The following is an 18,851-nucleotide window of genomic DNA, read 5'->3' as shown; positions in this document are numbered from 1 at the left end:
CTTTGACCTTCAGTACAGAAACAACACTGTATAGGATGCATGGATTCATAATGGAGCAAGCACAACTGCCTCTTTCACAAGAGGAGGAATCAGGGGAAAAAACCTGGGGGGTTGCTGCTCTTGAAGATAAGCACTTGTTCCATGAGACCATGCATGTTACCATTGTCATCCAGTTTAGGGCACGGCATGCCATCTACATCCTCTAAGACCATATAAGAATCCAGACTACAGTAAATCAAATGCATCATGGAGAAAAGGTGGTACAATTGAGTACCATAATGTGTTATGCATGGGGGCTGCTTTCAAAGAGACTACTGGAATAGAAGTACTGGACTACTGGTAAGCCAAGTTATTAACTGACAGCTAGCCGAAAAAGGATACTACATTTAAAGACCTTCACTGGCTGGCTCTGTGTTAGTTTTCAAGCATAATTCAATATGTTGGGTATTGCCTTTTAAAGGCCTTAACAGTGTGGGATAAGATACCCAAGGGACTATCTTCTGTGTTCTTAGTCATATATAGCCCTTTTTATAGGGGCTCCTTGGTTATGGAACTCCCACCCAACAGATGACAGGCTGGTGTGTTTGCAGGCAAAGATGTCTGAGGAGTTTCTAAGTGGCTGTTGCTGCCCTGTGTGATTTTATCCACTCTTCCTATTCTTTAAACCTGGCCAGGTTGGTTTGTTAATTTGCTTTTTTAACCTTTGCTTTACCATCATTGTGCTGTATTCATGATAGATTTACTGCTTACGGCTTCATCTGTAGTCCACCTTTCTCAAAGATACACGTTTATCCACTCTTCCTATTCTTTAAACCTGTCCAGGTTGGTTTGTTAATTTCCTTTTTTTAAACCTTTGCTTTACCACCATTGTGCTGTATCCATGATAGATTTACTGCTTACGGCTTCATTCGTAGTCCACCTTTCTCAAAGATACACATTAAACCTGAAGTCCCCCTTCTGCAAGGAGAAGGGCACTGGGATAACATGGGGGGGAGTGATTTTCAATCCCCCTTTTCACTGCAGAACCTCACAATGCAATCCATCTCAGTCTTCCCAAGGGTTTCCCGACACCCACAAGCCACTCTTTGGGGTGCAAAGATGCCTGCAGCAGTAAAGGATCATGCCAAACACTTCTGCAAGGATGCCTGCTCTTTTCCTGTCTATAGTTGGACAAAAGGAAAACCAGCCTGCCACTGTGGGCTCACTGAATGATCATAGCCTTCGGATGACCTTGGAAGTCACTGTTTCAATCCATCCCCCATCCACTATCCATTTCACAGTTTGGGGGGGGGGGGAGATGAATTCAAGAACTTAAATCTGTAATGAAGACCAGCATTTTATTGTTACTACACGAGATTGTGTCATTCATGTGAGCAAACTGACTCTTAGATCTGAGTGGAGGGGCCAGGTTAGGGCTGGATGACTCCAAGCAAATCCCAACAGTCAATACATTTACGCCAAAAGAAACTCATATCCTCTCACAGAGTTCATGCTGCTGTGGATACAACCCCAACAGGAAAACAGAACTCTGTCCTTAAGGAAACATCCTAATCTATACTTACTACCAGCTTTCCTATCTGATATGTGCAGGTTTCTTTAGTACCCTTTTGCTGCTCTTGCAAGGGTGAACAACGACTGATGGGCTCCATAAATTGAAGCTTATAGGCAGCTTGAGTGCCTCATTATGGCTCGAAGTAATTTGCACACATCTGTGCACTCGTCTAACCACACCCAGAGGCCCTTATTTGCTGCGGTTGGACTCGGCTGTACTATGCACAGTCCCCCTCCCCTTAACCCTATGGCCAGCCATTCAGTGCCTGGTCTTCATTTACATAAACAAACATGCTCCCAATTTACAAACTTGCTCAAGTCTCAGAGGTGGTTTTTGCATGACATTACAGTTTCCTTATGGAAGCTACATATATATGCTAATATGCCTACAGAATTAAAAAGAAAAAAAGCAATTCATTTGCCAACCAAGCAAAATAACGCACTTGATCCTCTAATATCTAGAACATAATCAAGGTTTTAATTATTTCAGCCAAGACAAACACGCTATTAAAAAAAAAGAAGAGGGCTCCATGCAAATATGCAGACACACATTACTTGGTGCAAGGGCATGGAACAGTAAAGCCTAGGTGGTGGTTTTTAATTCTTAGGGGCAGGGAAAAAAGCAATCTCAATTTCGGTTTTCAGAGAGTGGTAAACTAATCTAGAAGATCTGCTTAGACAATATTGAGTACGTATTAAACATAAGAACAGCTAGAGTCCTTGGAATTAGAATATAGGCCCTACTGAAACAAGACACATGCCTGAAGGGATTTTCTCAGAAACAAATGGCATTCTACAGAACATGATGGTGACCAAGCCGGAAGCATTTAAAAACAACAGAACAGCTGTAAGTTAACATCTATTGCCAATAATAGCTCATGTTGCTTTGGAAGGGAAGACCAAGTACTTTCATAATTTATGTAAATGATACATTTTTGTTTTCAAAGGTAGACATGGCATGTAAGAGAAGACACAAGTGTTCCTGGACACCCAACTAGAGGACTACCCTCTTTGAGTTTCACATAGATGCTTAAAGGCAGTACTGACATCATGAATCCATGCTGAATGGCAGCTTATAATGACTATTAATAGCAGAAGCAACAGCACATGAATCTGTCCACGTGCAGCAACCCCAGCAACACAGCCTCCTCAAGGGAATTAAGGCCTGAAGTGGTAATTTATTCTCTCCAATGAGTTCACAGTGGCAATTTGTGTAAGGCCACATTTTTCAGCTGCAGTATTTTGTGAATTTGCTGCCTCGCAGTTCCAGCTGTAAATCTGGGAAGATGGCGGGTCAGGTCCTCTGGACCTAATAACATTCAGGCTACCCCTGCATATAGCACAGGTTCTCCTGCTAGAGTGGAGTTTCTCCACATATTACGAACAGCTAGGGTAGTATTTCCAAGGATGTGAATCAGCACTGAATTCTTGTAACATCATTGCTTACATGCATGAAATTCTTATCTTTTCTGTTAACAGCAACATGGTAAAAATCTGTCCCTCAAATACCATATAAAAACACTGCCATGTTCAAGATACGATCAATTGGCTTTACGGCACACGTCCAATTAGGATTCTTTGGAGATGGACACCTGTACATACCTACTTCTGTTGCACATGTTACCAACCATCTCACCATCTCCCGCCGCCGCCAATTCAATGTTGATAGTGTCATCCGCATCACCTATTAAAAAGATTTATTTTGTGGTGATATGAGAAAAACTGCAGCAGTGTTGCTGTCAAAATGCAAACAAACGGAGAATAAGAGCAGCCAAAAGGGGCAATTTGTACACTAAGTTTCAAGTGCTCCAAGGGCCCCATCAGCTACACTGTAGGAAAGGAAGCCTTTGCTTACTTGCAAATTCCTATTCACAGTTGTCCTTTGGTGCAGGTGCATCTTCACATACAGGAAGTCATTTTACTTAGCTACAGACAGGGACAATTTTTTGTGTTACCAAGAGAGAGGCAACCCAGCATGTGAACAGAGACAAGCTAGGAGAAACCCTCAACCCAATTTTACTTTTTTTTCATGTGGTAATGCTGGGACTTTGAATTCCTTCAAACTTTAATTGCCATGATATCACAGAAAAGTAGAGGTCAAATGTTTCTAATAAAAATGGCTGGATACATTAAGGCTTCTTTCAGACCTGATGGCCAAACATGGCCTCCCACTATGTGAACAAGCTTTTGAGTTCATGTTCTCTCTGTATGTGGAAAGTTACAGGTAATATTCCTCAGTTCATGGGAAACCAGCATTTGACGTTACATCTGAACCAGTAACCTATAGAGTCCAAAAAGTTATGTTCCTTTGAGGAATCCTGATTTGCAGGGCAAGTGCAAACAAACATGCTGATCTGAATATAACGGCCAACCAAGGTTTATTATGGACCTGGAAATAACCATCTCACAATATGTCAGGAGAGAGGGAAAGCATGATCCTGAGGAGTTTAGAAGCTTGTTCACAAAGTCTTAACCACGCCTCTGTCATTCCCCAAAACCTTACAGCAAGAGTAAGCATTATTCAATAGACTCTTCCTACTCAGACCTTTCCTCCTGCTGTGAAAATTCCCTTGATTACCTTCTCACACCCAATGTTCTCTGGTTGTATGTGTATAAAATGCTGTCACAGCTGACTTCTGATGACCCTTTTAAGGTTTTCAAGGCAACAAACTTAGGTGGCTTGCCATTGCCTGATTCTGTGTAGCAATCCTGGACTTCCTTGGTGGTTTCCCATCCAAGTACTAACCACAGGCAACCCTCCTTAGCTTCCGAGATCTTATGAGACCAGGCTAACCTGGACGATCCAAGATAGAGCTCTTGTCAGATCTCTTTAAATCTAACTCCATCTTTGTTCCCCAGTAATTCCTTCGGTCCACTAGAAAACACATGCAAACCTCTCATTAACAGCCAGATATGTTCCCCAACAGCCTGAACAGCACTGTGGCCCATGGTGGACAAAATACTCTTTATCTTGTAACAAGGTTCACAATTGTGGTATAGCGCATACCTGCTGCAATAATTTCCCTCAACAGATATCACTACATTTGGTGAGGAGCAGGGCCATCCTACCAAACTAAAAACCAAAGTAAAGCCTTGCACAGAAAGGTCATAATTTTAAATTTTAAAATTACCCATCAATCCATATGCATTATAATGTCGACAATCCTTTGTTCCTATGTAAATATTTTATGGATAAGTGACAGAATGTTAAACTGTGCTGATTTCTAATGTTGTCCCATATATAATTTAAGGTAGTTGTTAAGTTCAAGCTACAGACCTGGCTAATGCAAGAAAAGGTCACCCAGATTATACACACACCTCACAGCAGCAATTCATAAACTGTGTTTCATTAAACTCCTACTCTGGCTTCCTTGTCCTTTTTGCTGTGCCAGTCATGTGGGTGAGAAGGAGCACCATATCTTTTCCTCCCAGTGGGGAGCAGGCTTGCTTGTAGGCAAGGGACCCCAATTTGAATCTGTGGCATCTCTGGTTAAAGGACCTCAGGTGGCAGGGTGTTGGAAAAGACCTCTCTCCTCTGCCTGGCTCTGAAAAGCCAGTGTCAGTCAGAACATGAAGCCAGATGGGCCAGCAGCCTGACTTATAGTACGACAGCTACAGATGGCCATATCTGCCCTGAATACATCTCAGACAAAACCTGTGCACTAGATAAGGATCCTTCATCTACTCCTTTAACCCAAAGGTCAATTCAGCTATATAAGGATACACATGGAACTGAGCTTTAATTTATTACGTGGAAAAATTCTATGCTCTCTATGCCTGGTTTGATGTTGGGTCACTATTTCAAGAAGTCTCTCTGTTATCGATTTATGAACCACCCAAAGCAAGATCACAGTTTAAGATTTAATACAGTGACTCTTATGTACCACGCCTGGCAGAGGCACAATGTGTGTATTCGAGGATGTGATTATTTCAGCTATCTACACCTAGACTAGGCTGTGAATGTACAAAAATAGCTATGTAATTCATATACATTTTGCCAGCTTCCCCATGCACTTCTTTGCTGCCAAGAGAGCAAGACGTCCATGGTACACCCAAACCTTCTGACTGACCCTTCTAACGGTAGGAAGCCTTTTAAAAATACCTTTGCTGTGTGAAAGCAACACGGCACTCCTTCCCCCCTAGCATTTTGCAGAGCAGTTAAATGACAAGATCTCCTTTGACCCTGGATGTGTAGGAAACATTAAACTAGTTGTGATCACTGTTATGTTCAATATTGGTCCAAGGATCAACCTGCAAAGCAGGATGGAACTGCATCAAGGCAAAACGTACCTGAAGACCCAGCTCCAGCGACACTTTCAAAAGGGTGATATCCGGCAAGCTGTCCATGAGTGTTGCTATTTTGAATGCATCTTGGGCAAGCTTGAAGATGTGTGATGAGGAGTGAATATTTTTCTGGATAGATTCTAACACTGTTTCAAGCCTTCGAACGTCACCTGCAAGATCAGTTTAAAAAAAAAAAAGAATCAAAAAACCACTGCATAAGCCCTAGTGAAACAACACTACAATGGGCAATCTGCGAGGTTATCAAGAGCAAGTGTGCATTGGAAGCAACTTCACTGGAAGACTTGCTGAGCATAAAAAATATATATATCAAAAACACAGAAAGAACTTCAGCCACATATTCCCTCTCTCAATTCATATGCACATTATATTAACCAAAATAACCTGTTACACGTAGGGATCCAATATGCTCTCCACTTGATCTAAAAGATCCATATGGAAAGGAAGTTTGGGTTTAAATGCTCTTTTGACACAGCTTAATTTACACTTATCATAAAATCTAGGTATGGAATAACCTTCATTCCAAGCACACATTGACACACGTACAGTCAACTAAAAATAGGCATCCTGCTTAAGGTGCCAGTACTGTACCTTTGGCTGCTGTTAGCATGGTTGATGCCAACTCACACTGCTGAGATTCAATGTGACTCAGGGTGAACCAACGTGGATACCGGTTTGGAACCACTGATGCTATGTGATGTGGGCGAGACATGTCTCCTGATGGAGCTGTTGATTCCAATACTAGTAAACTGTAAAATTGAAGGAAGAAATATTATTGATCATGTAATTATAGCCATGAGAAGTGTTCTGGCACTTAAAAGAAATCCTGCAGTATGCAGATTTTTTTGAGATTATGAGGGATTACTATATTAAGCCTTTATTCAACCAATCTTCCCCTATACTCCGGAAACCCTGGCTCTTCTGTTCAGTGATAAGGATCCTCTCATAAGAACATAAGCAACGCCAATGTTGGATCAGGCCAAAGGCCCATCCAGTCCAACACTCTGTCACACAGTGGCCAAAAATACCAGGTGCCATCAGGAGGTCCACCAGTGGGGCCAGGACATTAGAAGCCCTCCCACTGTTGACCCCCCCCCAAGCATCAAGAAGAGCATCACTTGCCCCAACCTGAGAGTTCCTATCTATACTTGTGGCTAATAGCCACTGATGGACCTCTGCTCCATATGCTTATCTAATTCCCTTTTGAAGCCGTCCATGCTTGTAGCCGCCACCACTTCCTGTGGCTGTGAATTCCATGTGTTAATCCCTCTTTGGGTGAAGAAGTACTTCCTTTTATCCGTTCTAACCCGACGGCTCAGCAATTTCATTGAGTGCCCACGAGTTCTTGTATTGTGAGAAAGGGAGAAAAGTACCTCTTTCTCTACCTGCTCTATCCCATGCATAATCTTATAAACCTCGATCACAGTATTCCAAATGAGGTTGCACCATTGATTTATATAGGGGCATTATGATATTGGCTGATCTGTTTTCAATACCCTTCGTAATAATCCCCAGCATAGCATTGGCCTTTTTTATTACAGTCACACACTGTCTTGACATTTTCATTCAGTTGTCTACTACGACTCCAAGATCTCTCTCTTGTTCAGTCTCTGCCAGTTCAGACCCCATCAATGTGTACTTATATTTAGGATTTTTGGCTCCAATGTGCATCACCTTGCACTTGGCCACATTGAACCCCATTTGCCATGTTGACGCCCACTTGCCCATCCTTGACAGATCCCGTTGGAGTGCCTCACTATCCTCCCTGGTTTTCACCACCTGAACAAGTTCGTATCATCCGCAAATTTAGCCACTTCACTGCTTACTCCCAACTCCAAATCATTAATGAACACATTAATGGCAAATTTTGTACTACCCTCTTACCACTACATAAAAATACAGTACTCTTTGAATACCAACTTTCAGCAAAGAATACAGTTTAGTGAGGTAGAGGCTTAAAACTTCGATGAAACTCAGAATGTTTCAAAATTGCATTATTTGTTGAACTTGACCAGAGGCCCCTTTACCCAGGGGCCTCCAGCAATTATGCAGGTGAACACCAAAGAGGGTATTTTCTGTGGTGACACCCCAGTTACAATATACATGGAGAGATTTGGCACCTTCTTCTTGTTTTAGGAACCAAGCCAAAAGAATTTACTTGCCCCTATCTTTTTAGTTAAGTAGCTTCTACTTTTTAAAGTGCTTAAGATTTTCATGGTCTGCTGATCTGTTTACAGATTGTGTCAACCTATTTTATTGGTTTTTCTCTTGTTTTTAAGCTACGCTTGCCAAGTTGCCCGGGGAGTGGGGAAACCCCCGCCCGAGAGGCCCATTACCCGCCACCGGTGGATCGGGCCCTGGGGGGAATCCCACCCCCAAAGCACGCGACGTGCCCAGCATCAGCACATCACCCAGAAGTGACGCAGTCGCGTCGGGGGCGGGCCCGCGGTCATCCGAGGGAAAACGCTATGGTTTTCCCTCGGATGATTGTGGCCCCGCCCCCGGCGTGCCCGACGTGGTTGCGTCACTGCCGGGTGACATAATTACGCGCATGGCCTCCCAGAGCAGCGCTGGACTCCCCCGCTATACAGACGGTAAGGACTTGGCAACCCTATTTTAAGCTGTCCCTTACAAAATTGCCTTTAAAAGGCTTGTACAAGTGATTTAAGAAACAAAAGCAACCCATCTACAGAAACTGAGTGAAATATTTCCCTCGTGGTACATGGCTACGTTAGAAATGTAATTTGGCTAATGCAGATTTCCTGCATCTTTGTTGGACATACTTTGTTGAACTAATGCAGGGTTTGATTAATCCCAGATGCCAAGTCATCTCAGTACCTACAGATTTAATTGTAGTGCCTAGAGCTTTTAGTAAGAATTTTATTGCAGCATTTCACAACAATTCTCAGTGATATTACAAAGGGTTGGATCTAACCAGTTTTTATGCTGATGAAAAAGGGAGAGAGGGATCTCCTTTGACCACCAAAGGACTTGATTGGTATCATGGGACCTGCATGGGCAAAAGCCATTTGAACAGGGAATGTAAATTGGGGAACTGGCTGGGATTGAGTGGCTGTCTGAATCCAACCCAAACATTACTTATAATTTTGCAACAGAATATTTTGACAAATGTAAATGCACATGAAGTTCCTGAGACTGCTTGTTTATGTGTAAACTTTACACCATTCAGTGGCGGTGGATGAACTCACTTAATCAACTGCTTTCTATACTGGCTGCAATATTAAATTAAATGGGGTTTTTACAGGCAACAATTAAATTATGAGAAATTGGGGGAAAGTTAGGCTAGGGTTAGAACTTAGTGTTTTTTGTAGTTTTTGTTGTGGGGGTGACAATCAGGGTCACTCTTACGTATTTATGACAACACTTCTGTCAGTTTTAATAACATTATAAGAAAATGTAAAAATGTTAGGATTGGGTTTTATGGTGGCAATAATTAGAAAATACCATTAAAGTATGAAAGCCAGAAGACTGGGAAATTAAGCTGGCTCCTACGGCTAAAGAAAATTTGTCAGGGTCTGAATCAAGCCCATGTGCCACCTACTCCTGCTACGCCAAATGCCTTCCCATTGAACTGTTTATTAACATTAGTGAGTCTACTGCCAATTAAGAACGAAAACAAACAGGCTGTTAAAATGGACAAGAGGAAGATAAACACATTAATCCAGTAAGCAAGCTTCATCTGATGAGCTAACTCCAGCAGTGAGAATTTAAATTTACCAACAGGTCCACCTGATCAATGCGAGGTCTCCTCAGACAGAGCCCATATGTAACACTCTGTTTCAAAAACTGCCAAATGTGTCCACTTGAAATAAGAAAACATTTTTTAACAAAAATTAAGCCCTTTTTATAATTTTTTTTTTAAAATCCCCAGAGGGATATGTTTTATAAGACTACAAACTACAACGAAATATAAGGAAAGGGGATTACATCTAAGGATAAAGGATAAATGACCACACTACACTAAAAACCCAAGAGGAGGAAATCATATCCGTGTTAATCTAAGTGTTATTAATAAAAGTATTAGTACAGCAATATACTTGTAGAGTTCTTGTTTGTCTCGGCTTCAATGTTAGTATGTTAGTTGTTGTGAGAGAACTTTCTGAGCATCTTATTATTATTTGCTTCAAAAGGCAATTTTCAGAGTCCTTATGCCTTTACTTCGGTTTTCTATCTCTGAAATCATATGTAACTTTCATTGTGCCTGCTCCCGTTTCTACAGCAGAGTCCTCATCTGTTCCATAGGTAACAGAGTCACTTGATTTCGATTCTTCATCTTTGGATTCTTCCTCCAATCCCAACTGACGTCTCAAAAATTATTTGACTTTAAAAATGGAGTCAATCTTTTCTCTTTTGTTGTTGATTTTAAAGATGACACCCTCTGGGATCGCCCACCTATATGAAATTCCATTGGTTTGAAGAAAGGAAATTAAGTCCTTGTAGCTTTTCCTCTTTTGACGAATTTCAAATGGAATGTATTTTAGAGTTTTAATGTTTATATTCCCCATTTTCAGTGGAGTTGCTGAAGTCGCTTTTAAAATAGCATCTCTGGTCTGTCTTCTTGAGAATCTGACCACAATTTCTCCAGGCAGGCTATTTTTTTTATATATAATTGTAGTATGCCCTATAAGCAGTCTCCATCTCTTTTACTACTTCATTCACTGTTGAGCCTATTGCTGGAGCAATGATCTCGCTGATCAGCTTCCTCAGATCCTCCTTCGCCAATTCAGGAACTCCCTGTAATCTGAGAATCATGTTGGCTTTTTCCATTTGTAGCTGTAACAAATGGTTTTCTTGGAAGTTTTGTTTTGCTTCAACCTCCCCCATTCTTTTCTTCATTTTCTTGTTTGTGGTGTCTTTAATTCTCTCAGTCGTATGCTCCACCTTCTTTGCCGTTTCTGCCAGTTGGAGCTGCTGGGATGCGAAGTTTTGATTCAGCGAAGTCAGTTGCTGGTTAATACCATCAAGTTGCTCCATCACGCGCTTGAGCATACCCGCTAACATTTTCATCTGCTCCCTTGTCCGTTTTTGGGCTCTGATTACCCGTTGGTTTAGCTTTAAACTTTCTTTGCGAGGCCGCCATTTTACACGATTGTTTACCATTTCAAACCATTGCTCGCGGACTCGAAAAATCGTCACCTCGATGTCAGCGCTCAAGTAAGTCTCTCAAAACAAAATCGCTGCTTATTTTTCCCCCGCCCCCTTCGTTACGCTTGTCTGTCTGTTCCCATAAGAGGTGTCCCTCTTTCTGCTCGGCTTGTCCCACTGAGGCTGTGTGTGTTCACTTTTAAAATATTCAATTTATTTTGAACTCACATTCATTGTCGGTCATTTCTCTGACCTCGCTCACAGTAATCGATATTCCACTCGATCTCCAGCGCTTGTCCCAGTCGAATCAGCTTGTGCCCAAGGGCCACACAGCAGCAGGACCGTGAGGGCGGAGGGGAGCCTCAATTCTCCGGCATTTAGCTGTCGAAGAGGCTGCCCATCAAAAGCCCTATGGTCTGAAGCCTATCACAAAGGCTCCGTGTGGGTGCTACTTGACGTAGCACCCCTCCATACAGCTGGTGTGCGAGTTGCTCCCCCGAGGTCCTGGGAGAACAACTGCCATCACTGATCCACAGACCGGAAGTAGCCCTTTTTATAATTGTGAGATTACCAAGTACAATTTAACACGTTAGCTTTCAAAACTAAAGTTGCATTCATGTTGCAGCTGTGTCCCTTTCAGATGTGATTGATTTCATTAAAGCCCTTCCATTAAATGGATCTGTAATAAAATTCTCAGCTTTTTAGTAGAGCAATGAAATACTACAGAACACATTTCAAAAGGAGCAAGGAAACTATTTCGGTAAGTTAGTCTGGGGTTAGAGTTTAGCTTTTTATTGTGGTGTGATGGCAATCTGGGTTACCCCCACTTTTATTTGTATGTTACAACACTTTGGTCATAGCAATCCACCATGAATCTCAGCGAGAAAGCCAGACTATAAGTGACATAAAAAATAACTTTAATAAAATTACAAGAATGTATGAAGAGGTTAGGGATCAGGTTTTGTGACAGCAACAATTAGAATATTTGATCATTAAAATACAAAACTTAGGGCTGAACAATGAGTCTGGTTCCTAGATGTCTGGACTGGTTCCCAGAGCCAAAGAAAAAAAATTGTCAAGGCTTGCACTAATGTAATGGGATAGCATCATTCCAATATATAACTGTCTGGAAAAGACCCAGTGATTTTTTTTTAAGGATTACTAGAAAGGGTTAGAGTAATCGGGGATGAATGTGTTAGCAGCAGCAGCTAAAACAATTTAGGCAAGGTACTGGAAGAGAAGAGCAAAGCCATATAAGAATGGATGCACAAGACTGCATATATTGGAAGAGAGAAAATCGAGTACAGCAGATATATGCAAGAAGGATATGGGTATATTTGATTTGGTTATGATCAAAACCATCAGTTTTAGGATCAAAATCATCAACTTCTATGTTTACTACAATGTGGAAGTGTTTGATTCATATTTTTGTTTTGAATAAGTGAAATATTTATCTATGTACATATTTTTAAAATGCTTTTGTTAAATATAAATAATTTTGGCACCAATTAATAAGCCATAATGGGTTCAATGATGATACATAATTAGACAGCTCAGTGCTTTTGAAGTTATGTTTAACTTGGTATCTAAATATGCTAGAAGTTACCTATTGAGACCATATGAGAGCGTTTCTGTCCAAAAGTGTTTCTGTCCAAATAATAGTATTTGCTTACTACAGAATTTATTTTCTACTTTCAACCTTTAATTTGTTCTCCCTCTCAGATGACAAAACCTAAGGCATACATGCTGAAGTAGCAGAAGTACACCAGTTTGCAATACTCAAGCATTAGCTACATTTCATTTTTTCTTATAAAAATAAAACCCAGTAAAATAAGTTTAGGTTTGAATGGAAAGTAATGAATATGTCACACACACCGCAATAAATGAAGAAAAACCTAAGGCCCCCCGGAACCCCCAGCTTCAAAATGTCCACACGTTTTAAATCTGATTGCCTATCAGTTATTAGGCTGGCGTCCTCAACTTTCAAAGGAAAGGTGACAGAAGAATCTCACACATCACCTAAGCCACTGTTTTGCAACCTTTTCTTTTCAAAAGGAAAATGGGTGGTGGTGGTCCAGAGATGCTCATACATATACTCTTACACATTTCCAAACATGCAAAGCTTCCACCTCTCACAGCATTTTTGGCACTGTACCAGATGCTGTCCAGAGAGGTTCCCAGACTTTCAGGAGTAGCTTCCCAGGACGCTGTGGCAGGATACTGTAGGCATGGGGTAGGTATGGAGGAGATAAGAAAGGTCTGGTATTTAATAAATGTATAGAACTAGTTACTTGCAAAGGCAAAATCTCAACCTAAAGGAATCCCACGCAGGAAAGTGAATGCAAACAAAAACCTACACACAGAGAAAGATGTTGGTTGGAAAAGCTATAGCAGCTGTAACAGAAATAGTTGACAACCCAGCTGACAAGTTACCAAGTTCTCTCTCCTCCTACTACAGACCTATTATTAGAAGGGACTACACTGTAATCTGCTTGAATGAGAATAGAGTGGTTTCTGTGTGTGCGTGCAAACACACACACGCTGAACTAACTTCTTACCATGATGATTAAGAGCAGCCTCAGCCTTCAAAAGGTCAAAGCACTACTGAAAGACAGATGGAAAAGGATGTCAACAAGCAGGAGTCCACCATAAATGAAAATGCCTGAAGCACCGTATTGTGCAGACACAGGGATTCCGGATGCACCCTACTGAGCCCCAGAAATTGTACATCAGAAGCCTAAAGGTCTTCAATAAAAAGATCTTCAGCCACACAAGATTCCAAACAGCAGCAACATTTGCCAACACTTTGGAGGATCTGTCGTCTTTGGTAACACACTGAAAGAAGAATGACTGGGGCAGTGAACAAGTTGACAGTTAAGACTCAGGGCAAAACTTGTCCCCTCAGAGGGAACAAAGTTTAAATTGTTGGCTTCAGTGCCTTGTTTCCAAGACACTGGGAACTCAAGAGGAAAATAGCTTTGAGGTTCAAGGTTTCTCTGTTGAACTCAGGCAGGTTTGGGGCCCTAACAGACTTCTGGGAAAACAAGGCTTCTTTTCCGGAGAGCTGAGACACTGCCTATAGACTCAGTTGTGGCAGCTGCTCAAAATTTGTTTTCATGAGCTCAGTGACGAGCTCAGTGATTATTGGCATCAATGATTTGCTCTATAATGAAAACAACCCAGGCTAGTTACTGCGCTCTGATATTTCAGTTCTAGCTTTGATTCCAGTTCAAATCCATGAAGTTATTTTGGAATTAACATATATGTTTGCATTTCTGTAAGAGCAACTTTTGTAACGGTTGATTTCGAAAGGGTAGTTCTTTCCTTTCGAACTATGATGCGACAGTGCAGGATTTAATGGAAAAAAAATCCTGCAGTTGAGTTCTTTGCAAAAAAAGCTCACATTTGGCATATACACCGAAGGAACACTTGCCACTGTCATCCAGTTGTTATAAACGCGCTTTTGCTGATATTATTATAATTTACATTCCTGTCTTCAGCGGAGTGATGCACATGACTTTTGAGACAGTAAGTGGTAGTCTTCATCTATAAATATTTATCAAATACCTTCAAGACGAGAGACTGGATTAAAATTAAGAGTGCTGTATGAAAGGTAGCATTCAAGGTGCAACACTAGCAGGCCAAAAGAATCATGCCAACAGCAACTTCAGGAAAACAGTTAAGCCTCAACTTCATAAGGATGAGCAGTATTCTAGTTTCCTTTCGGGCATAGTCAGAGTGTTTTTGTAAGCAATTTATGCATCTACTTTATAGTTCAGCTTTCTCTCCAAGACTGAAGGTGGATTACACAAAACAATGTAATAAGAATGTAATAAAACATATAGTAAATAAAACTGGATAGCAAAATTAGAGAACAATGCACAAAACAGTATTACACAATATAGCTCTGCACCACACAGAAATCATGCAACAAAGCTGAATTGCAACCTTGGAAAATATACAAAGCAATGAAAGCAGCCTAACTTTCACAGACGTTAAGTGCAACCTTATTCATACCATACCATTCCAAGACAACAACAACAACAAAAATGATATGTCTAAATAGTATAACCCTGGCTGGATTTCCATGTTTGTGCTTCAAAAACTATTCAACAAAAATACTCAGGTATTTAACAGCTGCCTGAACACTCAGATTCCAAAATACAGAAAAGCTGTCCAGTTTAGGTCCAGCTCTCTGCAGTCAGTGCACAGAAGGGACTCATGCCTAAAGCCAAATCTGCAGTGTCATAAGTAGTTGGACGTGGTGGCCTGGAGTAGATTTCAACAGCTTCAGCTGGTGAGCTAGCTGCAGCCTTGCCTGGGCAAAAAAGATTCTGCCACAGTGATTCATGCCCTGGTAACATCTAAATTAGATTACTGCAATGTATTTGGAAGCCACAAGTGTACAGAATGCTTCAGCCAGAACACTGGCTGTAATGAGTCATACGGACCATATCACTCCAGCCTTGGCCCACTTACGCTGGCTTCCAATCTGCTTTTGGGCCCAACTTAAGGTGTTGCTATTGACCTATAAAGTCTTGTACAGCCTAGGACCAACATAACTTAACGACCACCTTTTCCTGTACAAACCTACCCACTCTGGTCATCCCTGGGGATCCTGCTTTGGTTGCCCTCACCAGTTTTCAGACGAGCATACCTTAAGGACCCTCTGCTCCCATATGAACATACCCAACCACTATGGTCAACTTTGGAGACCCTGCTTTGGGTCCCCCTTCCATCTAACGTTAGACTGGTGGCAACCTGAAAATGGGCTCTCTGAGTTGGGGCACTGAAATTGTGGAATTCCCTCACCAGGGAGATTAGACACACACCCCACCACCAATCAGGCTTCCACCAATGGGCAAAGACTTTTCTGTTCTGTTTGGTGCTCCCTCAGTGACCCTCCTTTGTGTTTGTGTGTCTTTGACTTGCTTTTGTCATTTTACATAAATGCATTTTAAATTTTTTATGTTTTAACTGTTTATTATCTTGGAGACTCTGAAGTGGGTGGAAAGGCAGCATAAAAGTTTTAAATAAGATAAATAAAATGGAGGACACAAGTACATTCTATACAGCAAATGCTTGACTGTCTCTAAAGCTCCATGAGTATTCTGTGTTTTACTACTGAGAAGTTTGCTCTCCAACCACTGTGGTCAACCTAGACAGACCTGGTCTGTAAATGGCCACTTAGCTGTGGTGTAGTATCTATCAGGAAACCATGCAGAGAAGCTAACCAAAGGGCATCTTTTTACAGGATCCATAAAGGATTGTGTTGGCAGACATAATTTGCTCATCCATGAAGGAATGTGTTGGCAGACATAAATTACTCGTGCCACTGGACTCATAAGAACATAAGAGTCTTAACACTCTTTTCTACTGCTACAGAGAGTCTAACATGGCTACCCACCTTGATCTATAATCCATAAACATTTACTAATTTGTGGGCCACTAATTTACATGGACTTATCTGCAAGACTACAGTTACCCGATAGCTTGCTGGTTGCAGATGCGAGACACAGACAAGGACTATGAAGTTTCCCTTCCCAGCCACAGACTAGGTCTGATTTAAACTGTGATGTGGGCAAGGCAAAAGTGTTGACCTGTGCAACCTTTCACTCTCACACCATTGCATGAAAACTGGGCTGCAACCCACGCAAAGCAGCTATGCATGCTTAACTAGCATGCCACTGTGACACCTGGCCTGGTAAATGCCAGCATCATGTTTAAATCAGGCCTGAAGCGACAGATGGGGCTGGAGACAGCAATCCATTAGGAGGTTTCTATTACAGATATCCTGGAACCATAATGGGATAGGATCCAGACTGAATTTTTCACTAGCAGAAGATACTTTCAATAGGGGACAAAACCTACTGGCCTTCTTCTTTCCCCTAGTCTCCCAAAAATCTGGTCTTTGGGGTCAGATGGCTTTTAGGAGCTCCATGAGCAACAAACTGAATTGGGAGTCTGCAATGAGGGGGGAACTGGTGGAAACTGCAACCTCTTTCCATCAGCAGAACATCTAACCCATTTGGCTCTGACTATCTAGCTATGCTACCCCAAAGGACTTGTCTTCCCCCTTAAAGATTATATGGCACCATTACCTCCTACCACATGACACCCAGGCCAAAGCTCAGATACTTGAGATTTTAAAAAAAATCTACATTGAGAAGAATTTTGTGCAATGAACAAGTCTACACCTGGAATGCTAAATCCAATGTCCTTAAAGCATATGACTAGTCTCAAGGATATGCCATAAAGATTCTCAAAAGTTCACAAGTAACCAGCCAAGACAGTGGTGTACGATGTATGGCTTTCGATCCAAAAGTGGCTCATTATGAAACCAAATAGAGAGCATTTTGCCAGTCAAATTTAAAATTTAGAAGGCTTTCAAATGCAACTAGTGTTAAGTTTGACACTATAACAAATATTCCATTCAGCTTCTGTTGTTTTTCATTCTAAATAACCATGGTTTTTTCCAGGATAACTATTTGAAGATATTATACTCTTGAGGCTTGTAGAGAGCAGTGTGCCAGCCTAATTCAGAAGGCTTTTGCATCTGTGTAGAGAAGAAGTTAAGGTCTGGCTTGCCCCCAACATATTACTGAGCTATATCAAGAGGCTGATACCTTTGAAGATAATAGGATTACTCCTGAGGAAGAACTGGGATGAAATGAGCCTACATCCAGGTGCTCATTGAGAGATGGATGGACTTTTTCTTGCTTAGAGAGATGTATGGACTTTCCCTTGATATATTATAAAGAATTAATCAAATAACAATGTAATACAATGCTTTAAGATTTACTAAATGTTTCTGCCAAGATTTTTTATGGACTAAAAGGCTTCTTAGAGATGCCTTTCAGAAGTGGAAATGAGGTGAACTGTTGACAGCAATTCAAGTGAAACAAAGTTTGAGACCAGTGGCACCAACAAAGTTTTATTCAAGGTATAGGCTTTTGTGTGTGCTACCCCCAATGCACATGAAATTGGCTTGATCTCTTGGGGAACCCATAATTTTTTCAGTTTGGTTTGGGGGTCTGGAAACAGCCTGAAAGCCAATTAAGATGGCAACTCCAACTTTTATCAAGCGCTTAAGTATAGCTGACCTCTGCTTATGCTTTAACACCTAACTGGTCTGTTCAACTGCAGACTTTTAACATAAAATGTGCCACCTGAAGTTATTTGCAGTGTTCCTGATTCTTACCTGTCCCAAAACAAACCCTCAGTGAACAGATGACAAGAACACCTTGAAGCTGAGTTAGTACAGCTGATTAGAATGGGAATATAACTCTCCCTGGTGCTCCAATATTATGTTCTCACAAGATATAAATCTACACATACCCACTGCCTGCATCAGAGATTAATTTAGCAAGGAACTGGACACCAACACACACGCACACAGTGGTGTTACTCAGCTGAACTCTACCTGGGATATGACAGAAGTGAATGAAGTTCTACAATACAAGGGATGGAAGAATGACCACGCATGGGAAATGGTTTTAAAACTCTGTGAATTGTTTGGAAGGCCATATTTAGACTGCAGAGTTCAATGTCACTTTCATCACACTATTTTTGTTTAGACATTTTTTCAAACAGTTTGAAAGTGAAAATGCATCTCTCACCATTGTACTGAAAATATAATTACTTAAGAGTTGAGTTGCTCTGGGAACCTTAATCTACCCGTTGCTTTCTCAGTGCTAATTACCCTCCTAAGCACATTTCTAAAGTTCTAACATTAGTGTAGGAAACCGTTCAGAGTAGCTTAGAGTGTCACAAGGGCAATTTTCTTAAAGCTAGCGTGGCAGAGGTGGCTTGAGGGGAAGGATGTCTTTATCATATATTTAAGTCACCTAGTTCACGATAAGCAGAGATTTACACTGTACACACTGTTTCAG

General features: G+C 41.3%; 1 protein-coding gene across 1 annotated transcript in view; it reads right to left on the bottom strand.

The window, feature by feature from the left end:
- Positions 1-18,851, bottom strand: part of ZSWIM6 (zinc finger, SWIM-type containing 6) — a 123,067-nt gene that overhangs the window by 1,747 nt on the left and 102,469 nt on the right. The window contains exons 13-15 of the mRNA XM_015406799.1: positions 6,445-6,602; positions 5,842-6,005; positions 3,154-3,235 (exon numbers count right to left, since the gene is read on the bottom strand). Of these exons, the coding sequence (XP_015262285.1) occupies positions 3,154-3,235; positions 5,842-6,005; positions 6,445-6,602 (404 nt within the window). The remainder of the gene's footprint in view (positions 1-3,153; positions 3,236-5,841; positions 6,006-6,444; positions 6,603-18,851) is intronic.

Source organism: Gekko japonicus, unplaced genomic scaffold (genome assembly GCF_001447785.1).
Source record: "Gekko japonicus isolate JY-2015 unplaced genomic scaffold, Gekko_japonicus_V1.1 scaffold700, whole genome shotgun sequence".
Lineage (NCBI taxonomy): Eukaryota > Metazoa > Chordata > Lepidosauria > Squamata > Gekkonidae > Gekko > Gekko japonicus.
This window is presented reverse-complemented; position numbering and strand designations above follow the sequence as displayed.